The sequence below is a fragment of the Amphimedon queenslandica genome, unplaced genomic scaffold, assembly GCF_000090795.2.
Source record: "Amphimedon queenslandica unplaced genomic scaffold, v1.1 AMPQUscaffold_13377, whole genome shotgun sequence".
Classification (NCBI taxonomy): domain Eukaryota; kingdom Metazoa; phylum Porifera; class Demospongiae; order Haplosclerida; family Niphatidae; genus Amphimedon; species Amphimedon queenslandica.
The window spans coordinates 32,768-54,415 of NW_003546387.1; the positions used below are offsets into that span (position 1 = coordinate 32,768).

The window sequence follows — 21,648 nt, forward strand, 5'->3', positions numbered from 1 at the left end:
ATTTTTGAGGTTGCTCAAACTTTAAAAAAATTTTTTTGAGGTTGCTCAAACTTTTTTTTATTTTTTATTTTATTTAAAAAAAGTTTTAGCAACCTCAAAAATTATAAAAATAAAATTTTAACTGGAATTAGTTAAAACTATCTAGATTCTATACAACATAAATGCATGCATATATGCATCAGAAAAAAATTGAGAATTCTCTCCTCATCAATAATTATTTTTGATAAAATTTGGGCTGAGATCATGTACAAAGCTTTGGTCCAATTTTTTGAGCACATTTAAAAATTCATATATAATCAAATTTTGATTGGAATTAGTTCCAATTTTCTACACAGCATTAGTACATGTACGTATCACAGAAAATTATAAAAAAGAGAATTTTTTTCCTTCTCAATTTTGATCCAAGTTTGAAGCAAATTAAAAATTCATAATAAATCTAATTTTTATCAAATTCAGTTAAAACTTTCTACAAAACATAGGTACATCAGAAAAAAAAATTATAAAAGTTGAGAAATTATTTCAGTGATTTTTCACAATATTTGGGCTGAAACCATGTATTACACTACAGGAACTTTGGTGCAATTTTGGAGAAAATTTAAAAATTCACAAAAAATCCAATTTTGATTAAAATTAGTTCTAACTTTCTACACAACATAAATGCATGCATAATTATGCATAAAACATCTAGAAATCATTTCTTGCCACAGTGATAAAACTTGGCCAGAGACCATGTGCTACAGTACAGGGACTTTGGTCTAATCTTGGAGCAAAGGCTTAAAAATTCATAAAAATATAATTATGATCGAAATCAGCTAACAACTTTCTACAAAACATAAGTGAGTCATTACAGATCTGCTAAAGTACCAATTCTAAAAATTCCATTTATATGTACTACCTTAGGGTGGGTATTAATTGCGACATTTAATTTTTGCGTTTTTAGCGAGTGTACTTCAAAACGCTAATTCAACCAGCCACTAATAATAGTTATTATGTATTTGTGTAAACAAGTACAAAAACGCTAAAATTTAAGAGCGCAATTAATACCCACCCTAAGGTATGTCTAATTGATGATAGCATCTGCGTCATAATAATTTTAAAATAATTATGGATTATGACTTTGTATAGATTTTATTAATTCATTGTAAATAATTGTAATATACCTGTATTACAGCAAAACTAGTCAAGTGATTACAAAAACATTTGATTGCTTGCGTAACTGAATCATATGAAGTATTACAGTTATCACTAGACCAATCACCATACCCACCTATACAAGAATAAGTTAAATTATCAGATTTTAAACTCTTACTGTTTAAAGATTGATCCCAGAAAACACATTGAGGGAATGAGCCATTGATATTCTATTAAGTAAATAGTAATATAGATAATAGTAAAAATTGCATTCTTTATATCTCACAGGATTAAGTTGAAAACTAAGATTGACAGGAGACTCCAGTTCTTTAATGGCATTAAAATCTCTTAATATGCTTGCTGATATCACTATACTGCTAACATCATGATCAAAATAATTGGATCTGCGCCTGAGAAACAGTGAATCAGTAAAATATACTGCATTGGTGATTCTGTTGATATTAGATGAATTTAAAATGTTACTAGGCAATGTGACAGAGCCAGTTGAAGAAACAATGTTTCCTTCAGGTTCAAGTGTTATATTATATGAATTAACATTTGACTCAGAGAAGTCTGTGAGATTGATGCTTAATGTCTGACCACCAAAGCCTTCAAAATTACTCTTGTAAACGGAAACAGCAAAGTACCTATGACTTTTGATAACATGCCTTGAAGTTGAAGCATCAGTAACATTTATAATAGCAGCCATATTAGATATGATAGCAAGAATTCTACGGAGAAAAGAACAAATAAGATAAAATTTATAATTCAACGCTAAACTTTTTTTATATTTAACCTTGATGAGCTATTAGACAGTGCCTGACACTCTATTAAAATCTCTTGATTAACAGCTAATATGTTATCAATTACTTCAAACAATGATGTAATTAACTATGAAAAAAATGATAATTTCTCAAAAACATGTGTTCCACCTTGATAACACACTCATCAAAAAACAATATTTTACCATTGTATTTTCAGCAATTGTATTAGCAAATTCAGCAGCAGCTTCTAAGACACTAACAACTGCAGCTACTTCAGTATATCCTATCTCACTACTGTTACTAGTAATAGATTTAAGCTCTTTAAGCATATCAATCACTGATGCATAACTGACACCAGGAAACAATCTCTAGATATTGAAAAAAATTAAAATGTATAGGGAAAAATATTATTTGCTCACGTCTTTCAGTTGACAAATCATTCTTGCTAAATCCCTTAATTTACACTTCAATACAGAAGGTGCTTGCCACAGAGCTCCATTAGTGAAATCACCTCCACAATTGCGAGATGCATTCAAGGTACCACCAGCTGACGTACCATTACTACCACATGGGCAATTAACTACAGCTATTTCTCCAATATTAGTTTCAGGCCATTTGATTGTTAATGTAAGTTTTGGATCACCAGAATCAGATAATAAGGTTGTAGAGCTTGTTGGGCAACCATCTATAAAATTGGAATCATGCATTAGAATCACGTATGCATAATAAGTTATAAAAAGTAGTAGATATGCTTACCAAATCTTACAACATCAGTGATTGTTGACCCTAATAAATTTCCTAAATCATCTGCTATATGTTGATTAAGCCAATTTGTTTGATTATTAGCAATTAATGTAATTAACAATGATACATTCTCAGGATCATCATCAGGGCTATAGTAAAAGAAAAATAATAAGAGATCTGAATCAACTAATAGTCAGACAAAAATTAATTTTATATTAAATTAAATGAATTAATATTTAGGAGTCTTACTAAATTTCATCACTATTAAGCAACTCTATAAAGAATAAAGTAAAATTGCCAATAATTCTGCCAGATAAATTATAATTTATATCTTTAACAAGCTGTTGAATGGTTCCATTAATAAATTCAGACTCATTTAATCTGTCATAGAAATCATCAGATAGAGACATAATTGCCTTATACTGGTGCACATCTATGAAGGAATAAAGCATTAAATTTCTGATTCACGTGCTGTTACCTTCTATGTTGAGTAGTACTTTAGTAGTATTAACACTTATATTTGCACCATTAATGACACTCCTAGCTTCACAGTGATATACTCCTCTGTCCATTAGACTCAGGTCATTAAACATTAGCAAATAAGGATCAGTGCTATTTATTAACTTGTTATTCTTATACCAGTGAATGGATGGAGCTGGTGAGCCAATAGCTTTACATGTGAAATTTACTGAAGAATATATTTGAGTATTGACTGGTTGACGGAATTCAATTATTTTTGGTCTAACTGTAAATCTCACTCCTACAATATATATAAAATATGTTTTTTAATACTAGTTGTCTCTTCTCTCAAAGCCAACTAAACAATTGACTCACTTTCTTGGCAGTTTCTTCCAGTGTGAGTCTCAGGGCAATTACAGATATATGTACTTGCCAAACTCTGGCATGTTCCATCATTCTTGCAAGGGAAATCGAGACAAAAATTAGTTTCATTGACTATTATAACAAAAACTAACAATTTTAAAGCAGTATAGGTTTTTTACTCACATCCTTCAACAGTTAGGTGATATGGGATATGCAATACAACTCCTCTTTCAACTCCATTATCAGCTCTACATGAATATTTGCCAGTGTCAGACACAGTTAGATCAGTAATGATCAGTTCACTGGTCCTCTGCTTTACTTGTGGTATATCATTTATACGAAAGCCATCAGTAGGTTCTGATGATGAAGTGTTTCTTCTATTTGCTTCTGGGATTATATACTTTCCATCTTTTCGCCACACTAAATCTGGTACTGGTACTCCATCTGCAGTGCAGTTGAATGATACAGTTTCCCCAACATTTATTTTCCTTTCTTCTCCAATAGTGTTCAATAACTGGGGACTAACACCTTCAAAGTTACAGATTTTTAAAAACTATACATTGGTAAAAAAATGCATATACTTACTAATAATATTGCAGATTTGACTTATAAAAAAATTTGTTCCTTCTGAGTGACCACTATTAAATGTATTCAAGAACAGCACTCTCTCTTTATAGCCAGTTAGTTCTTCCCAATTAGAAAGTGAAGCATCAGTGAACAAACGAACAGCAAATATATCATAGCCGAGAGCTCTGGCATTTCTTGCTATGTTATAAGGCCATGATTCATGTGAATGAAGGCCATCAGTTATTATCACAATGATTTTCCTTGAATTTGGTCTCCCTCTCTTTTTTATTTCAGTCATAGCTAAAATCATGGAATAATTCAGATGAGTTGCCAAACCTCTATCATCTTTATCATCCATGCTAATATTTCTGACAATTTGTTTTAACTGTTTTAAATCAGTGACATTACCAAGAGGAGAAATAATTTGTGTACGATTTGAATTGCTGAGCCTAACTATACCAGCATGTGTCATATTTTTGCCGATTGGCAGTTGATTTAATATCTCAGCACCAAGGTCTTTCACCATTGTGAACTGATTTTCTTGCATACTGGATGATTCCGAAATAAGCAAAATTAAGTCAGCATAAACTGACTCACAGCCTATAAAGATTAAAACAAATTTAACTTTACACAAAATAGATCTAGTCTAAATGTGACATGATAAGTATCAATTATAAACAATGACCTGTTACAGAAGTATCTGTAATGTACACAACTGCTGGTTCACTGTCTGATACATTGAGTCTTGACGGACCATAGTAACTGTTGTTCATTAGTTCAACTAAATTAAGAACTTCAAGCTGCACATAAAAGAATTCTGTGGGTTCTCTAGTAACATCAGGCTTGATTTCAATGTTAATACAAACTGTCCTTGATCCACTTCTAAGTGTCTTGGTTTCAGATTTGGAAATATAATCAGAATCAGCTGTAAAAGTATAAAACAAAAGAACTCATACCTAATAGTTTGGCAAAGGTATATTTTATTTGAAGTTACTATACGTTTGCAAATAACAGTAGAATTATAGGAGCATCAAAGTGATCATGAGATAAGCTAAAGCATGTATGCAACATGAACAACATGATTTCTCAACTTACCAGTGGCAGCACCATCAAAATCACTAGACCTAGTTGTAAAATTAATTCTAATGTCATCACTGAGCTCTTTTGTTGTCTCTACACAGACTTGAGCATCCAAGTCAATATTCTCAGGAAAAGTGTATGTGTCATTCGTAAAACTTATCACAGCAGCTGCATAAAGAAATTAATGAATTTAATATTATGCTTCAATGCTATAACATTACACCAATTTCATAAAGTTTTTATTGCACTGACATAACATTAATTGCCACTGCTAAAATTCTAATATTGGAACAGTCAACAAAGCTCCCTATAGGTCTTACTATAATGAGATACTTACCATCATCTTCATCAGTGATTGTGATATTGATTGTTAAAACTGTTGGTATGTGATCTTGTGCCATTACAGTAATAAGAAATGACTCATTCTTTTCAACAATGTCATCATTTATAATTATGAACTTTGCACAAACTCTGAGATCATCTGATGTGAATGGCATCTCTTTAGTCTCTGCAACAAAGTCACTACCAGATTTAGCTATGAAAATGCTGAATGAAGATACTCATAGTTCAATTTCTTACCATTAATACTTAATGCACTATCCATGGCTCTGAATGTAACATTTCTAGTACATGAAAAATTGAAGGTTCTGTTAACACAAACAGTCACATTTTCTTGACTTTCTGGTACAAAAACATTATTAGCTCCTGAAATACTGTCAGCAAAAACTAAAAACAGGAATTGAAATGTAATATGTATGCTCATAAATTATGCATTTAATTTGAATACACAGGTACTGTATATCACTAACGCAAAATTACATGCTAACAATCATTACACACATAGGAAGGAATAGGAATGGCCTCAGTACAAAGCTCATTGATGAGAGAATTTAATTTATTGTGCTTACTTTCTGGCAGACTTTCATATATAGTTACAATAGATTTATCAGTAGCCATCATTTGACCACTACCTAAATCCCCTGTAGCAGTGAAGTTGACATTAAATGTTTCAATAGATTCTTTGAAGTCAACAAAGGGATCTTGTATTATTTGAAATTGAGCACAAGCTTGTTTACTTGGCCCAGGAAAGTCAATAGTTTTTGTTTCAGCAACAAAGTCAAATATATCTATGGAAAAGCAGTAAATATTTACAGCTGACAACCAAGAGATATTAAATATAGCCATGTTTGTGGTTGACATATTAATGATATTGCTACACAATTCAAAAGTATGAATTACTTTCAGCAGCAGATGGTATTGAGTCTTCCATTGCTGTAATCTTAAGGCTTACACTATCGACAGTATCTCTACTCTTTTCTACACACACATAAACTGAAGTATTGCCCTCGTGCACACAATAATTATCAGCAGTAAACTTTAAAATATTAGCTACAAATTGAATTCAAACAACAAAAAATAAAAATACAGAATTTCAAAAATAAAAAACTTAATATGGATGCTTATGTATGCAATACCACAGGGTATTTTGCCTTTCATACAAAATATGATCATATAGTTTTAACTGTGATGTGCATCATTCATTTAGCATCAAAACTCACACTCCACACCAAGTATAGTCAGTTCAACTTCTGATGGTGTCCCAATATTGATGTTCTGATGTTCAACAAAACTAACTAAAAACACCTCATCTAATTCTGGAACAGAGTCACTCAAAAAACTAAAATTAACTGTTGCCAAAAACTCATTGGCAGCAAAATTTATAGTTTTTGTTTGACTTTCCAAATCTTCTCCAACTATTAAAAACAAATTATAATATATGTGATATTAATAGCTTCTCACTCATTGCTGCATTAGATTTTGCTGCAAAGGAAGAAAAAATACATGAAATTTATAAAAGCATGTTTGACTTGTTAGCTCACATGACATAAAGGTTCCCACTTGAACGGAGCTAGCTTCAGATACATCACCAGACCTATACACATTAACTGATACTAGACCACTCTCTGGAGCTGATGAAATAAGAGGCTCAATACTGTAAAATGTCACTATAGGAAAAACAATCCAAATAATAAATGCATGAGTAATGAATCTCATACAATGGCATGTCACATAAAAAATATTCTAAATTACCTCCAATGGGTCTCATTCCAAAACCAGCAGGATAAGCATAACCTTTGCCATACCTAAAGTCAAACATAATTGCACCAAATGAACAGCTTGGATCAGTATGCTCTAGCAAATGAGTTCCTAGTTGTCGCATATGAACAGGAATACCATAGCCACATGAATCAGTGATGTTATCACAGTGAAAAGTATGCCAGTTACTAGCATTACTTTCAAGTGGAATACCATTATCTAATACAGCACTAGCATCAAAACAATGAGGTAAAACTGTCACATATACACCTCTGTAAAATGAATATGATGTGGCATCAATTGTTACTAAATATCTATTCAGGTACTGACTGACAGGTGGTATCCAAACCATATCAGGAATTGACTTACGTATCAGTTGAAACAATTCAAGATACAGCATCACAGCAAGAGGTTTGTTTGACTGTACAGTACAATAGTCTTGAAGACCAATGTTAAAAATACCCCTATTTGAAACCATATGATCTGCTTTTGTGAAGTTTTGAACTAGTACATTTATGGTCACCGAAGTACTATTAGCACAAAATATTTTAAAATTAGTACCAATTTCTTTACTAGGCAAAAACTTCAAAATAGTGCTGTACATGGAGAGAGATCTAAATGGCCCTATCAAAAAGTTGTATCCCCATGTATATGATGGAGGTACTTGCTCAATGAGATAATCACAGTAATATGACTTGTAGAAAAGACATGTATGGCCAATCATAAACCCAATGGGTTGAGTGGCATAAACATCAGTACCAGCTGGAGAAGAAGGAATATAAGGAGTGTAATACTTTTTAAACTTAATTTGTGATGAACGAAGTCCTCGTTGATCAAGTGTCCCAAAGTAATGGCCAGGAATTGAAGTGTTAGAATAACCAAGTGTTATCCCTCCAGCTGCAATTGTATCACAAGCCACAATTGCTGCTACTGTTTGTGAATATAAATCATCATTACCATATTGATTAAACATAGAGTAGTTATACTGTTGTGCAATTGATCCCACATTAAATATTGGAACTGCCACAAAACTATCCACAGCTGCTGGATATAATATATCATCTCTTATAGTAGTCTTACTGAAACATGTAACTGATATTTTATGTGAGCTATTTACTGTTTTAATTTCAATTCCAGTGAAGTCATTTATATCCCTGCTGTTAAAAAAATCTATTGTCATGTTTGCTATAAGAGGTTCATCATCTGCAAATCTACTTTCATTGTTGCCAGGTATATACCGATACTGTTCCGTATTGATTGATCCTGGTTCAACAGTATTAGTTTTATTGATTCCATTGACTCCTGAACTTATATGATATTTAACTGGAAAGCTTTCAAGTGTACCAATTTTTATTAAAAAAATGGTAGGTATTGGTGGCTCAAAAAAAGACAAACAAAATCTGTTTCCTTCAGTAGTATTACTTTTTGGTATACCTAATGAAATAAGTGCTGCAATAATGTTCATTTATTCAGATTATTATTTCTTGAAATATGTCTACACAGTTTAATACCAATTATCTTATGACTGTGTATATACAATGTACATTTATAAAATCTTAGTTTCTATATGCTTATACTATTCTTAAAATTAAGGCTTATTGCAATTACACTTCTGATTTTCATTTAGATTAATCACATGCATGCAGTCTACTAAGAAGATATTTCAAGGGCTGATCTAAAAATACTGATAAAAGGGGGAGTGAAGAAAGGTCATCCTAACAGGCTATTTGCAATCTTTGTCTACAGTACAGGTGTTAAAACATGAGTGCTCATTGCAATAATTACATTTATTGTGCATCTTATTTTAGATTTTAATAAAATAAGGAGGGTCTTAATTATGCCCAAAAGGGGGTGGTTTTCTGCCTCTTTCACCTTCTGGATCAGCCCTCTAATGTATAGTAATAAGTAGGTCTAATACACACTGTGCTTCATTTGCCCTCATTATTTCCTTTATGTTCAATTTTCCATAATATTCTAAGTACTAATAATGTAACTATATACCTTTTAGTCTCCTACTGATATCAATTGATCCCCTAGTACCTGTAATATGAGATCAAAATAATTATCAACAGGCACATTTGTGCATATGCATGTCATTCATAAATATAGTCTTGGATACAGTGCTTATTTCATCTCCAAACACTATTGGAGCATTGCTTAGCTTTCAAAGGTGGTATAGCCAGTTTTAAAGTGCAGTGTGCCAGCCCACAAGTTAAAACCTTATAGTTTTGACTTTCAAAGCTATAGCTGAACATAGGAAACATTGCTACAATTATCTTGTGGCCTAAGTTTGATGCATGATACATAAAGCTATTAAAGAGATTCTCTATACTTCATGCAATAGGTTGCATATGCAATTAGTGTGAAACAAAGTTGTTATGATAAATTTTGCTCAGTGGCATAGGAAGTTTGACTCTGTTGTGAGGTTTGAAGATAATGGCACACATATCAAACCTTGATTTTGACCATACTACCGCTTTTTGGTCAATAAATTTATTGTTATACTAAATGGTTAATGAAAACCATATTTTTTCAGGCATTTCAAAATGAGTAGCATAAGGGGGCTCAGCCCCTTCATTGAAGCCTCCAGTCTTCCTATATATTACCCCTCATGCCTATGCAGCTTATAATTACAATTAAGAAACAGGTATAAACATAAAACTGTGATATTTCATTGCTCAAGAGCCAATTAAGAGAGCTAAGCCAAACCATTGACATCCTTGGCAGGATGTGTACAATAAATATGTAGCTGGGCAATAAGAACATCTTAGTGTATAATTAACCTAGAAGTATGACATGTGATGAAGAAGCATAATTTTTTCATAAGTGATTAGAGAGTCTCTATAGTCCTACTGTATTTTTGTAGCCCTACAAAGTCTGGAGAGCCGCAAAGTCTTATAAGTCACTAGTCTGTACCATGCAAGTAAAAATAATGAAATAAAATGTTTTGATCTGCATGGTTCTATCTTGGATTTGTGAGTTTTTTGTCAAATTTTGAATTCTTACTTTGTGTAAGCTTTTGATTTGAAGCTGAAATTTAAAATTAAAAAAATACACAGAACAAGTGTATTTTTCTTCTACCGGTATGTGCTTTATTTTAATGTTGTATATTTTTATTTTAAACCACAAACACAGTCTTTTTCCCCCACAGGCATAAGCAAAACAGTGCTAGAGTTTGGAGAAAACTTATGTAATCATCAGTTATCATTAAGACATTAAAGCACCAAACTAGACTAGAAAGCAGCAATACTGAGCTGGACTGAAGAAAAATTGACCCACAAACACATACACATACAAGACAACAACAGTACTGTACTGTCTCTACACCTAGCTGCGTGGTAAATTTAAGGTAACAATAAATAAAAAAAAACAACTTAATTCCTGCCTAAGTGGCTATGTAACAAGTCAATTACAAAAATTAAGAAATGCAATTTAAGTACTGTGAAATGAGAGTATGAAATAACAGTTCGACATTGGACAATTGTCCGACCAAATTCTGTGTTGTTTTACCCTTTTGTTTGAACAACAAAGCAACTTACATAATAATCATCAATTAAGTATGTCTTCACAAAACATGCTAGTAAAATAAATCATGACTATAATGCAGTAAAAGGAATTAGGAACAACTTTGAAACAATCCAAATTTGATCAGCACTGTTTCAATTGTATGCATCAGAAAAAAAATTATAAAAATAGATTTTTTTGTAGCCATTTTTGACAAAATTCTTGACCTGAGACTCTGGTCATTGGCCTGATTTGTAGCAACTTTAAGAATTCTTGAAAAATCCAAATTTTATTGGAACCAGGTAAAAGTTATATCACAGTGTAAGGGCATGTATGTGCATTAGAAAAAATATACAAATAAAAATTTCTCTTCTAGCCAATTTAAAAAATTCAGCCTAAGACCCTGATTTTTAAGCAACTTTAAATTCATAAAAAAATCTAAATTTGATCAAAATTAGCTCAAAATTGATACTCAACAAAAGACCATGTATTAGAAAAAAAATTATAAAAATAAAAATTCTCTCCTTTTCATTGTTGATGAAATTTGGCCTGAGACCCAAGGCTTTGGGCTTTGGTCATTGACCTGATTTTTTATCAACTTTAGAAATTTATAAAAATCTAAATTTGATTGGAACCAGCTCAAAGTTGATGCACAGTACAAGAACATGTACCTATATGCATTAGAATAAATTATAAAAATGAAAATTTTGCCATTGTTGGTGAAATTTGGCCTGAGACTGAGACACAATGCTATGGCCTTTGGTTGTTGGCCCTATTTTTGAGCAACTTTAAAAATACATAAAAATTCAAACTTAATTGGAATTCACCCTATTTTTCTATACAAAATAAGAACATGCATATACATGTATATTAAAAAAAATTAAAAAAAAATTAGAATTCTCTCATCATGAATTTTGTTGAAATATGTGGTACTATATATAAAGGTAATTGATAATTTTTATTTTTGATCACTATACTGTGAAGTCAATATAATTATTTTGTTGCTTATTTTGAGCTGCAATTGTGTATAGAATTTTGTGTAACATCCTAGAATATAGACCCCCTAGGAGCTAAGATTATTTTCAATGAATATGATTACAATAATGATATTCATTCATAATAAATAAAATTTTCCTATACGGTATCCAGCCACAATGTAAATTACTGACGGCAAGAAGGCCTCAAGATCAAAAGAAAATCAAAGGCAGTGACACCGCCTGGCCATTTTTGTGAGCGCTATAATGTACTACAGGATTACAAGCAGCATTTATGGAAAGTATGGAGGCTAGACTACATCATATAGACCAGGTAACTCTTGCTGCAACATAGTTTTCTTGCTATGCTTCAATTCAGCACCTTGAGTTTTGATCTGCCTTTGATGTGGAGAGCTTCTTGCCGTCCGGCAGTAATTTTAATCGTGGGTGGCTACCGTAAATAATTCATTCAAAATAGTCTTAGCGCCTAGGGGTCTATATTAGTCAGGAAAACCCTTAAACTATTATACAAATATAAAGTACAATGATCATGAGCTGCAATTAAGTCAGAATGTAGAGGAAGGGAACAACACCCTTCAAACATTCACATTAGCCTTTTTACATTGCTGAGAAAGCAACCATAACACAGACATAGTAATATCAACCAGAGACAAGGCTTATACTATATGCCTAACTGCTTCACCTCCTACATGTGGATCTTCAGTAGGAGCTGTGCAATGTGGGTTACAAAAAAATATCTAATCAATTTTGTAGTAGCAATTACGACTAGCTTGGAATAAAAAAAGGATTAATCTTTTATGTATTAGCACAAAATTAGTAATTAATTTTATCATATATGCACTATTTTACTAAGCAAGACAATAATGTTCAAATTATGGGCTATTTATTACAAATATATTTTAAACAAAATTCCTTCTTACCTATGTCAATAATGGTTACTGTTATTTGACACTGTGCAGGATAAAATATACCAACTGAAACATTCGATGTTACATTGATGCAAAACTGCTCATTTGGTTCATTGTAAATCATATCTTCAACAGTACTGATATGTGCACAGACCTCAGTATCACCAGGTGGCATTATAACTGCTATAGTTGTATTATCATAGTCTTCATCTACATAAGAAAATGGCTTCAATTTAAAAAATTAAGGATGACAATTCAATTACGTAAATATTTTAAATTACTTATTTAAATTATTACTTTAAAATCTAACCAGAATTGGCAAAAACTTTCCATCAAACTTTTTGTAGCCTTAAATACCAAATTAATGGTACAAACATGAAAAGTGTGGCAAAAGTGCTTAAAACTACCCTTAGAGGGTTACCTCAGTTCCAGAGGTATATTGTTTAGAAAAACTGAGCTAACCACCAGTAGATTGTTTTTACTACACATGTGATAATTGCCAAATTGACAACTTTTGGGGTGACATAAATAATATTAGATCTATACCTTGTGCAGGCTGCAATGCTTCTGATTTCTCCATTGGGGTAAAAAGAAATTCTACTGGTTCTGGATATGAGGAATCAGCTAATCCTGAGAGTGTTATGCAGACTTTAACTTCGCTATCTCCCTCTTGTACCACAACATTGGGACCAGTTCCAGGACTACTACCACCACCAGTTACAATTGGAGCTATTAGAAAAATAAGAAGTGAAGCAAAATTGAAGTGCAAAAACACTATAGTCTAATGTCACTTTAGACAAAAGCTTAAAAAAGTTAAACTTACAGTCACCAAGAATTGTCAATTCTTGTACTTGAGGTGTTCCAATATTTATTTTATGATGGTTAACAAACTTAACATCAAAAACTTCATCTTGTTCTGGAAGATAGTCATTTATGAAAGTAAAATTAACTGTAGCTGAAAATTCATTGGCAACAAAATATACAGTTTCTGTTCGACTCTCCAAATCTTCACCAACTATAAAACGAAAATAACATACTATCAGTGATATTATAGCCTCTCACTTGTTGCTGCATTAGGTTTTGCTGCAGGAAAAAAAATTAAATTTATGATTATGATTAAAAATAGTTGGTAAGCTCACATGACATAAAGGCTCCCACTTGAACTGAACTAGCTTCAGATAAATCACCAGACCTATACACTGTAACAGATACTAGACCACTCTCTGGAGCTGATGAAATAAGTGGCTCAATGCTGTAAAATGTTACTACAGTAAATATTACATATGCCTTACTAATATCAGTAACATAATAATTATTAGTACCTCCAATAGGTCTCATTCCAAAGCCAGCAGGATAAGCATAACCTTTCTTGTATCCCCAACCAAACATGATTGCACCAAATGAACAGCTTGAATCAATATGCTTTAACAAATGAGTTCCTTGTAAAATATCAAGAGACACACCATAACCACATATATCAGTAACATCATCACAGTGAAAAGTATCCCAGTTACTAGCATTGTTTTCCAGTGGAATACCATTATCTAATATAGCACTAGCATTAAAACAATGAGGTAAAACTGTCACATAAATGCCATTACTGGTAAAGGACTGTGAGCGAATAGAGACATCATTGGTTATCAAATATTTGTTGAGGTATTGACTGACAGCTGGTACCCATACCATGGCTGGGTCACCAATATTCTTTATTGTATCTACAGAAGTGATGGGCACACTGTTAGAATCATTAGCTGGATGGCTTGTAGCATACTGCATTACAGCAAGAGGTTTATTCGACTGTATAGTACAATAGCTTTGAGTAGTAATGCTAAAAATTCCCCTATTTGCAACAAGACGATCTGTCCTTACAAAATTTTTAACAGTAGTATCAACAGTCACAGTAGCATTTATTGTACAAAAAATTTTGAAGTTAGTACCAAAGTCTTTTCCAGGCAAAAGCTTCAATATGTATCCAAAATTATTTGTATGAAATGGAGCAGTTAAAAAATTATAACCCCATGTATAAGATGGGGGTACTTGCTCTATGAGATGATCACAGCCTACTTGGTCAATTGGAATTTTACTGCACTCGTGACCAGTCATAAAACCTATTGGTTGAGTAGCTATGACATTGATACTGGAAAGAAGATCATCTGAACCGGTGATAACAGAAGTGTAATGACTCTGAAAAGGTAGGGTGGATCCATTAAATGGTAAAAAGCTTCCTTGTTGAGAAACAAGAGTTGCATCAACGGTCACATTCTCAGCAGTCTCAAAATCATCACAAGTAGTAATTGCTGCAATAGAAGAGTCTTTTCCTCCTGCAGTGAATACTGAATACTGGTAGTCTGTTGAAATAATATTTGACATGTCGACCATTGGAACAGCAGTAAAACCATCTGAGGTCTTAGCTCCATCACTAAAACCCATCACTGAAATCTTATGTGAACTATCCACAGTTTCAACTATAATACCAGTATAATCACTTATTGATCTAAGTGGAACCATGCCTTTTACTCTTGGTGGATTGAAGCTCAAGTCAGTTTCAAAGTTGCTATAGGAGGTATACTGATACAATTCTTCTTTTATTTGTCCTGGCTTAACAGTGCCAATTCTAGCAACACCATTGATTCTTGATTTTATACTATATTGAACTTCTTCATTTTCTTGTGTACCAATATATATACCAAGTATATTAATGGTGTTCTCCTCATAGTTTTGAAGAAAAGAAAAACAAAACTTGTTACCTTCATTTGTGTGAATACTAGGAATGCCTAATCAAGTGATAAATAGACTTAATTTTATAGGCCATGGAGTTCCACATAGTAATGCTAAATTAATTGTGAAGCTCATGTTTATAATAATATAATTATGTATATGCTTGCATAGCTTAAATTTAATAAATTACAAATGGTCTTTGATTCATTTTCAATAAAGAAAATTAAATTTAGTGCTTTGGGCTATATGCATGCAAATGGTAGGTATAGACACATTTTATTTTAATAGTATAACTACTTCATATTACCTTTCAATCTTCCAATAGTGTCAATTGAATTGACAGTATCTAGTGAAAACGAAAGCAGATTATTTGGTGGCATATAACGAAATGTCATTTGATATTGGCAAATTCAAATTACTAAAATAAAATATATTTTAAACCAACCTGTTACACTGTTTTAAAAAATAATTATCATGCTGTGCTCAGTAATTATGATTAAGGGCTCTTATGCCTAAAAATTTATTTTGCTTTTTTAATTTTTGCAAATTTATGCCAGCTCCCATCTTGTACCACAATAATTTGATTGCTGTGGAAGTAATTTTCGTAAATCTTTATAAAATCATGAAATCAAAAAGTTTACAGCGCTCAAAAATTTTGCATTAAACAGTAGTCAATGCTAGCATTTTCAGCCAAGCTTCCAGAGCAAGCGATAAATCTAATTGTAGCAATAGTAGTGACATATCGTATAGCAATTTACTTAGGTGGCACTTTATCTGGGCAATTTTGCATTAAAATTGTAATTGGCAGTTAAAATTTGGCTATTTTTTGTGTACACATGCATTACTGAGCATGTACACTAATGATTGGAAATTTAAATATTGGTGATTCTGCTTCCAAATTGCCAATCACCAAAATAAAACTCTGCCAAAGTAAAGTATTAAGTTTTGAATACGTAATATCAAAGTATAATTGTGTGGGAAATAACTATTGCATACAGGAAAATAATAAAATACTATAATTATTATCATCACTATTACTATTGTTTCCACATAGCATATTAGCAGCATAATGAAATGAAATTTTAAAAATAATATGTGCAATAAATTATTTTCTCCAAAAAAGAGCAAAAGTCTTGGCAAAACATTGTGCCAGTTTTCATATAAAAGAAAGAAGCAATAGTAAACAAAACTACAGTCACCTTTATTATTGTGCTTCAAAATTGGCACCTGTAAGTGCACCACTATAAAATTTTATTTTGCTTCTTAGATTAAAAAATGCCAAACTTGCTTTGGAAACAAATTAAGTGTATCACTGTACATGTATTCCTGGGATTTGTTAGCAAATGTGCACATACTTCTAATCAATTTATCCCAACAGATGTAATGGCAAAAACATAACCAGGGATATAGTTAGGATATAGTTACCGCAGTTAGGGATATCATAAAACAGCAATTTTTTGTTGGGAGGCCACAAATGAATATTATCTGTTACATGTATGTATCAAATGAGAAGTTCACAAGTTAATTGAACACATGTTATACATGCTGTAGAAATATCCAAATAACAATAAATAAGTAATACCCTGTTTCTCTTACCAGATCCAACAGGGGCTGCTATGATTAAGAACAATAGATGTAAAGCAAACCAGTTGAACATCTTCTAATTAGTAGGAAACTTTATTGCTGGTTTGTCCAGAAATAATAAGTTTGAGTTGGCCAGCTATTTCTTTCTGTTAGCTGTGTGTATCTAGTTATTATACCAAAGCATCACAGCCAACAATTTTAATCTGAATCATGACTGATTTCAATCATGACTCAGCCTGACACATTCCTGTATTATGGATTTGGGCAGGCTGCACAGCAATCAGCTTCCAATATGATACAATCATGATGATCAGCAATGATACAAACTCGCAGGAGTAGATCTATACGGTGCTGGTTCAACAGGCATGAAAATAGACATCAGATTTGAATCATTGACTTTAGGTAATGGCCTGATAATTCTTGGCTGTGTAGTGTTAGTTTATATACCACACCCACATAGTCTAGTGATCAAACCATGTTGACATTTGTAATTGCCAATTACACTACACACCTTTGTAGTATTCTCACAAGATCAAAGTCCACAAATACAATTTCTACCTTCTAGCAGGTTATCAGTGATCAATTTTCCATTGACTTAACTGTTTATAGACTAACACTTCTGCACCTTAATTACAATTAAGCTCAGTCACAATATACCACATGTAGGAGCCTATATTATTACAGTCAATAACTTAGGGAATCACAGAGTTAATGTAAAGAATTGAAAGCAAAATAATAAAAAATATTATAACTTTACTTTCCTTGTACAACTTTTGGATCTTAAATTGCTGTAACACTATGTGCCTAAAATAATCAATATTATAATAATTGATGGTTAGAAGCTCCCTTCCACTAAATATTTACCTTTTAATTCATTTTTGTGTGCTCATATTGATAAATGCATTGCCTTTCCTTAAAAGAAGGAAGATATTATGATAATCAGGTTTTATTGAACTCTCCCCCACTCTTTCTCCCTCTCTCTGCATATGACATACTTTAGTGGCTTTTCTCAAAAAATTGTGAGCAATGAGTGAGTTAAGTCAATGATCTCTAGCAAGTAGTCTAGTCTACTAGCACAAAAGTGCGTCATTGTTACTAAAAATAATAGAATTAAATAGTATAGGTTAACAGTGATTACTGTGACAGTGAATGACTACTGTACATGTATCTATAGCAATGTTAATACCACTCCTGTAGTAAAGGTACTTGTATCTTGCATATTAGAAAGAGTGTTGGCAATCATAATATGTTTGTGCGCAGACTCTTTTGTCAGTTAAAAAATTTTAGTTAACTTCAGTAAAATTGGTTTGAAAGAGCTGGAAGGTGCTCTGTGATACCCTTGTCAACCAAATTAGTTGAATTGGATAAATTGCTGCTGACGTAATGATAACTATAACTACCACAAGCAGTAGCAAAATTAGGCACAGTAGCACTATGGTGACATTAAATGGTGCACTAGTCTACACATGATGCATGCTGCTGATGTGCTCCATTCTTTCAATACCAATTAGTACTAGAGTCTAGATCTAGAGGAAAGTAGGAAACTGTTGAAGACTGACTTTTAATTCCATTTTAAAGTTAACAAAGAACTTATGGAAAGATACATTCTGGGCCAGTGGGCCTATACATGTAAAATAACTGGCTAAAAATAACTTAAAAGTTCAAACTGAGGTCACTCAGTACTGTTGTATCAACAAGCCAGTATTATAGCACTTATCCTACTGCGCATGCCCAGAATTATTGCGCAATCGACTCACATGGCAGGACAAGATGGTGGTTGAGTAAGAAAAGAGAACTACCTCCATCAATTCATGCCGTATCTATGATCAATCGTTCTTCGAAAGTAAATGCTATCCTATTTGTCGAATTATTATTATAGTTTGGCATGGCTTAGTTAAACCCAAGTCCACCACCGCAAGTAGAGTACTGACTAAATAGGGCCAGCTACAGTTACCAGAGTGACTGTAATGAAAGTTGACATATCTCGAAGGGGAAGAAGCAGAAGTACTGGACTGGTGAAGATGAGCAGCTCACGCCAGGGCCAATGGTTCTTGGGCATCAGTTGTGACAAAGAGGTATGTCTAGTGACATACATGTATTTCAGTATTTTGTAAAACCACTACCAAGTATGTTAGGCCACATTAATGCACAAGTATGTTTAGATAATAAATGCCTTTTCATACTGTCAAAAATAAAGCACATTGATGGTGTTCACACTAGAGCAGTTGCAAATTACTGTCATAGCTTGAAATTTTCGTGGAATATAAATTGCGTGGAATATAAATTGCGTGGTTTTTGTGGTTATGGGCTGCCTACGAAATTTAAACCCACGAAATCATTGAAGTGCCATCCCTTTACAGGCTATGTAAACTGTCAACCATGAAAATTAAACCACGAATTGCCCCACTAGGAGCAAACCACGAAAATATCGACCACGAAAATTCCAAGCTATACGGTATTGTTAATGCCTTTTACCTCCAGAGCTGATGGGAAATGTATTGTGATTTTATCATGTAAATCGATGGCAACAAGAACACAACATGATTCATAATTTAGCTGCTAGTATGAGTGGCATATTTTAGCAGTTTTACCCAAGTACATTTAAAGTGCTTCAAAAACAGTGCCAGTGGGAAAAGGCCCTAACACATGACAGTGATGGCATTATTATCTTCTAAGTTATTAAGCTCATTGTTTATAGCCCATATTACAGTTTTTGTATGTGATTGAAATGATACAATTTATTATGTGAATTTGTATTACATTATTTGTTTCAAATTTGGTTAGTGAGGAGAAACGATGTTGGCTTCAAATTCAACTCATTCCATCGATTGTTCTTCAAAGGTAAATGTTATCATATTGGTCTATTTATTTTATTATGTATTATTATACATTAGGCATGTCCTAGTTGAATACATTTTATGGCCAACACGGTAAAAATGAGGTATGTTGTCGTAATTAACTGATATACATGTATTTATAAATTTGTTGCCATTAAAAAGGACCAGTAGTGTCAGTCCACCTGAATTTGAATTTTGCACAAATGCTTATAACTTATTGAATTTTCTACATGGCATTTTATAGCTAGCCCAAAAAACGATTTTAGTTGGTGATTAACATGTTAGTGTCTCTATATGTGAATTTATATATTACATTATTTTAAACCAGGTCAATGATCAGATCGAAGTTTTAAAGACTATCTGTGTAACTTCCAGCCAGTGAGAACTAAAGGACTTACCTACATCTTTATGTGTCTCTGATGATGACATCCAATGCATTAGGACCATTTGCTGTAGAGACTAGAGGATCAATGTATGAGGGAAGAAGGTGATATAATTATTTAGAGTTAATAATTGTTATAGCTGGAAACGTATTTTTTTCCAGGATTTGCATAATTTTTGCCTTAACTTTTATTTTTAAAGCATCAAAAATTTATTGCCCCTGAAAGTTTCTAGCTATACTACATGTACAACATTTATATAGACAAAAGAGTGTTCAATGTGCCCATATAATATGATACCACAGTGTATATTATTACATTGGTTTTTTAAAAGTATATAGACTTTATCTTAGTTACCTTTAAATTTGTGAGAATAGACATGAATTCACTCTTCTACAATGGTTGGATATTTTTATCCATATGCACATGTAAGGACCCGAGCTAGATACCTTGTTTTGTAAACATACACACTGTTACAGTATCACGTATTGATTATAGGTGCATTGGAATTTGGAAACTCTCTCTCCCTAAATAATTACCCATTTTGTATGGAGTATTGACCTTTTTGACTTGTACCTTTTCATTCTGTGCATGTAGTGGGATAATGATATCCAAATCATCCAATATTTGTGACTCCTATTAATGTTGAGGCACTCCACTATTGTATTTTTATTGTATGGAGCCTGAGGATGATATTTTCCACAAGTTTTACTAAAAATGTATTTGTCAAATTTATAATAATCTTTCCATCATTGTGGTACATTTTGCCAGGTTTTCAACAAACTACTGTAGTGTTGTTTGATGGGAGTGTTCCTGTATTCAAATTTAGACAAGTCTTAGTCTGTCTACATGATTCTCTACTAGAAGAGTGTCTTCTACTGTTGTTGTTCCTCTTTGTGTCAGTTTAATTAATTGAAGAGGATCTGATGAGTTTGTACTATAGTATCCATCACCTCAAGATGATACACAAATGAGCTCTAGTGATTTTGTGGAGCAGTGATTTTGTTTTATTACTGTTGGACTGTGATATTTATAGTGAGATGCATCAAGTAAAGAACACACAATTCCTGTTGTTCTGGCTTGCAGATTTTGCATCTTGAGCTATGAGGTTCTGTTTGTGAGGTATCTTTTTTTGTGAGGTTCTACAATCTTCTATTTTGACTCAGCTTGTAAAATTTGATGTGGTCAACACATGACTTATTCTCCTTAGAAAACCTACCCATCTTATTGTATGCTAATAACTATTAGTAAATTGGTAACCCTTTGAAAACCCAAACACTAATACTGGATCTTTTGATGGTTTAAGCTAATCAGTTTAGAAATTGACTAAACTTATCAGGATTAATGAGCTCCTTTTCAGTACATACCATGAATGAGGAAGCCTGTTTGAATTATTGCAAGACGCAAGAAGTGACATCTCATGTGGTCTAGTCCTGCTTTTATTCTAGTCTCCTCTTCAAATTGTCTTACAATTTTAAACAATAAGACAGAGGATCCAGCTGTTATACTCAAAGTGA

The 21,648-nt window shown here is 32.6% G+C and overlaps 1 protein-coding gene and 1 long non-coding RNA gene across 2 annotated transcripts in view; one reads left to right on the forward strand and one right to left on the reverse strand.

Annotated features, from left to right (window-relative positions):
• The window catches only part of LOC100634318 (uncharacterized), a 21,025-nt gene extending 3,773 nt beyond the window's left edge, over positions 1–17,252 (reverse strand). The window contains exons 1-31 of the mRNA XM_019997286.1: positions 16,927–17,252; positions 15,638–15,676; positions 13,935–15,386; positions 13,752–13,877; positions 13,675–13,695; positions 13,436–13,627; positions 13,159–13,341; positions 12,625–12,822; positions 9,207–9,245; positions 7,200–8,639; positions 6,989–7,114; positions 6,909–6,929; positions 6,668–6,862; positions 6,348–6,497; positions 6,017–6,235; positions 5,688–5,834; positions 5,446–5,643; positions 5,124–5,276; positions 4,714–4,953; positions 4,047–4,628; positions 3,645–3,989; positions 3,474–3,593; positions 3,118–3,399; positions 2,889–3,072; positions 2,652–2,788; positions 2,315–2,580; positions 2,099–2,263; positions 1,928–2,022; positions 1,418–1,862; positions 1,310–1,361; positions 1,161–1,267 (exon numbers count right to left, since the gene is read on the reverse strand). Of these exons, the coding sequence (XP_019852845.1) occupies positions 1,161–1,267; positions 1,310–1,361; positions 1,418–1,862; positions 1,928–2,022; positions 2,099–2,263; positions 2,315–2,580; positions 2,652–2,788; positions 2,889–3,072; positions 3,118–3,399; positions 3,474–3,593; positions 3,645–3,989; positions 4,047–4,628; positions 4,714–4,953; positions 5,124–5,276; positions 5,446–5,643; positions 5,688–5,834; positions 6,017–6,235; positions 6,348–6,497; positions 6,668–6,862; positions 6,909–6,929; positions 6,989–7,114; positions 7,200–8,639; positions 9,207–9,245; positions 12,625–12,822; positions 13,159–13,341; positions 13,436–13,627; positions 13,675–13,695; positions 13,752–13,877; positions 13,935–15,386; positions 15,638–15,676; positions 16,927–16,987 (7,980 nt within the window). The 5' untranslated portion in view covers positions 16,988–17,252. The remainder of the gene's footprint in view (positions 1–1,160; positions 1,268–1,309; positions 1,362–1,417; positions 1,863–1,927; positions 2,023–2,098; positions 2,264–2,314; positions 2,581–2,651; positions 2,789–2,888; positions 3,073–3,117; positions 3,400–3,473; positions 3,594–3,644; positions 3,990–4,046; positions 4,629–4,713; positions 4,954–5,123; positions 5,277–5,445; positions 5,644–5,687; positions 5,835–6,016; positions 6,236–6,347; positions 6,498–6,667; positions 6,863–6,908; positions 6,930–6,988; positions 7,115–7,199; positions 8,640–9,206; positions 9,246–12,624; positions 12,823–13,158; positions 13,342–13,435; positions 13,628–13,674; positions 13,696–13,751; positions 13,878–13,934; positions 15,387–15,637; positions 15,677–16,926) is intronic.
• A 1,412-nt stretch (positions 17,253–18,664) lies between these two features.
• On the forward strand, positions 18,665–20,236 carry LOC109582549 (uncharacterized). Its single transcript, XR_002185145.1, has 5 exons — positions 18,665–18,757; positions 18,809–18,989; positions 19,699–19,755; positions 19,809–19,855; positions 20,080–20,236. It is a non-coding gene; the product is annotated as an uncharacterized LOC109582549 (long non-coding RNA).
• The last annotated feature ends 1,412 nt before the right edge of the window (positions 20,237–21,648 follow it).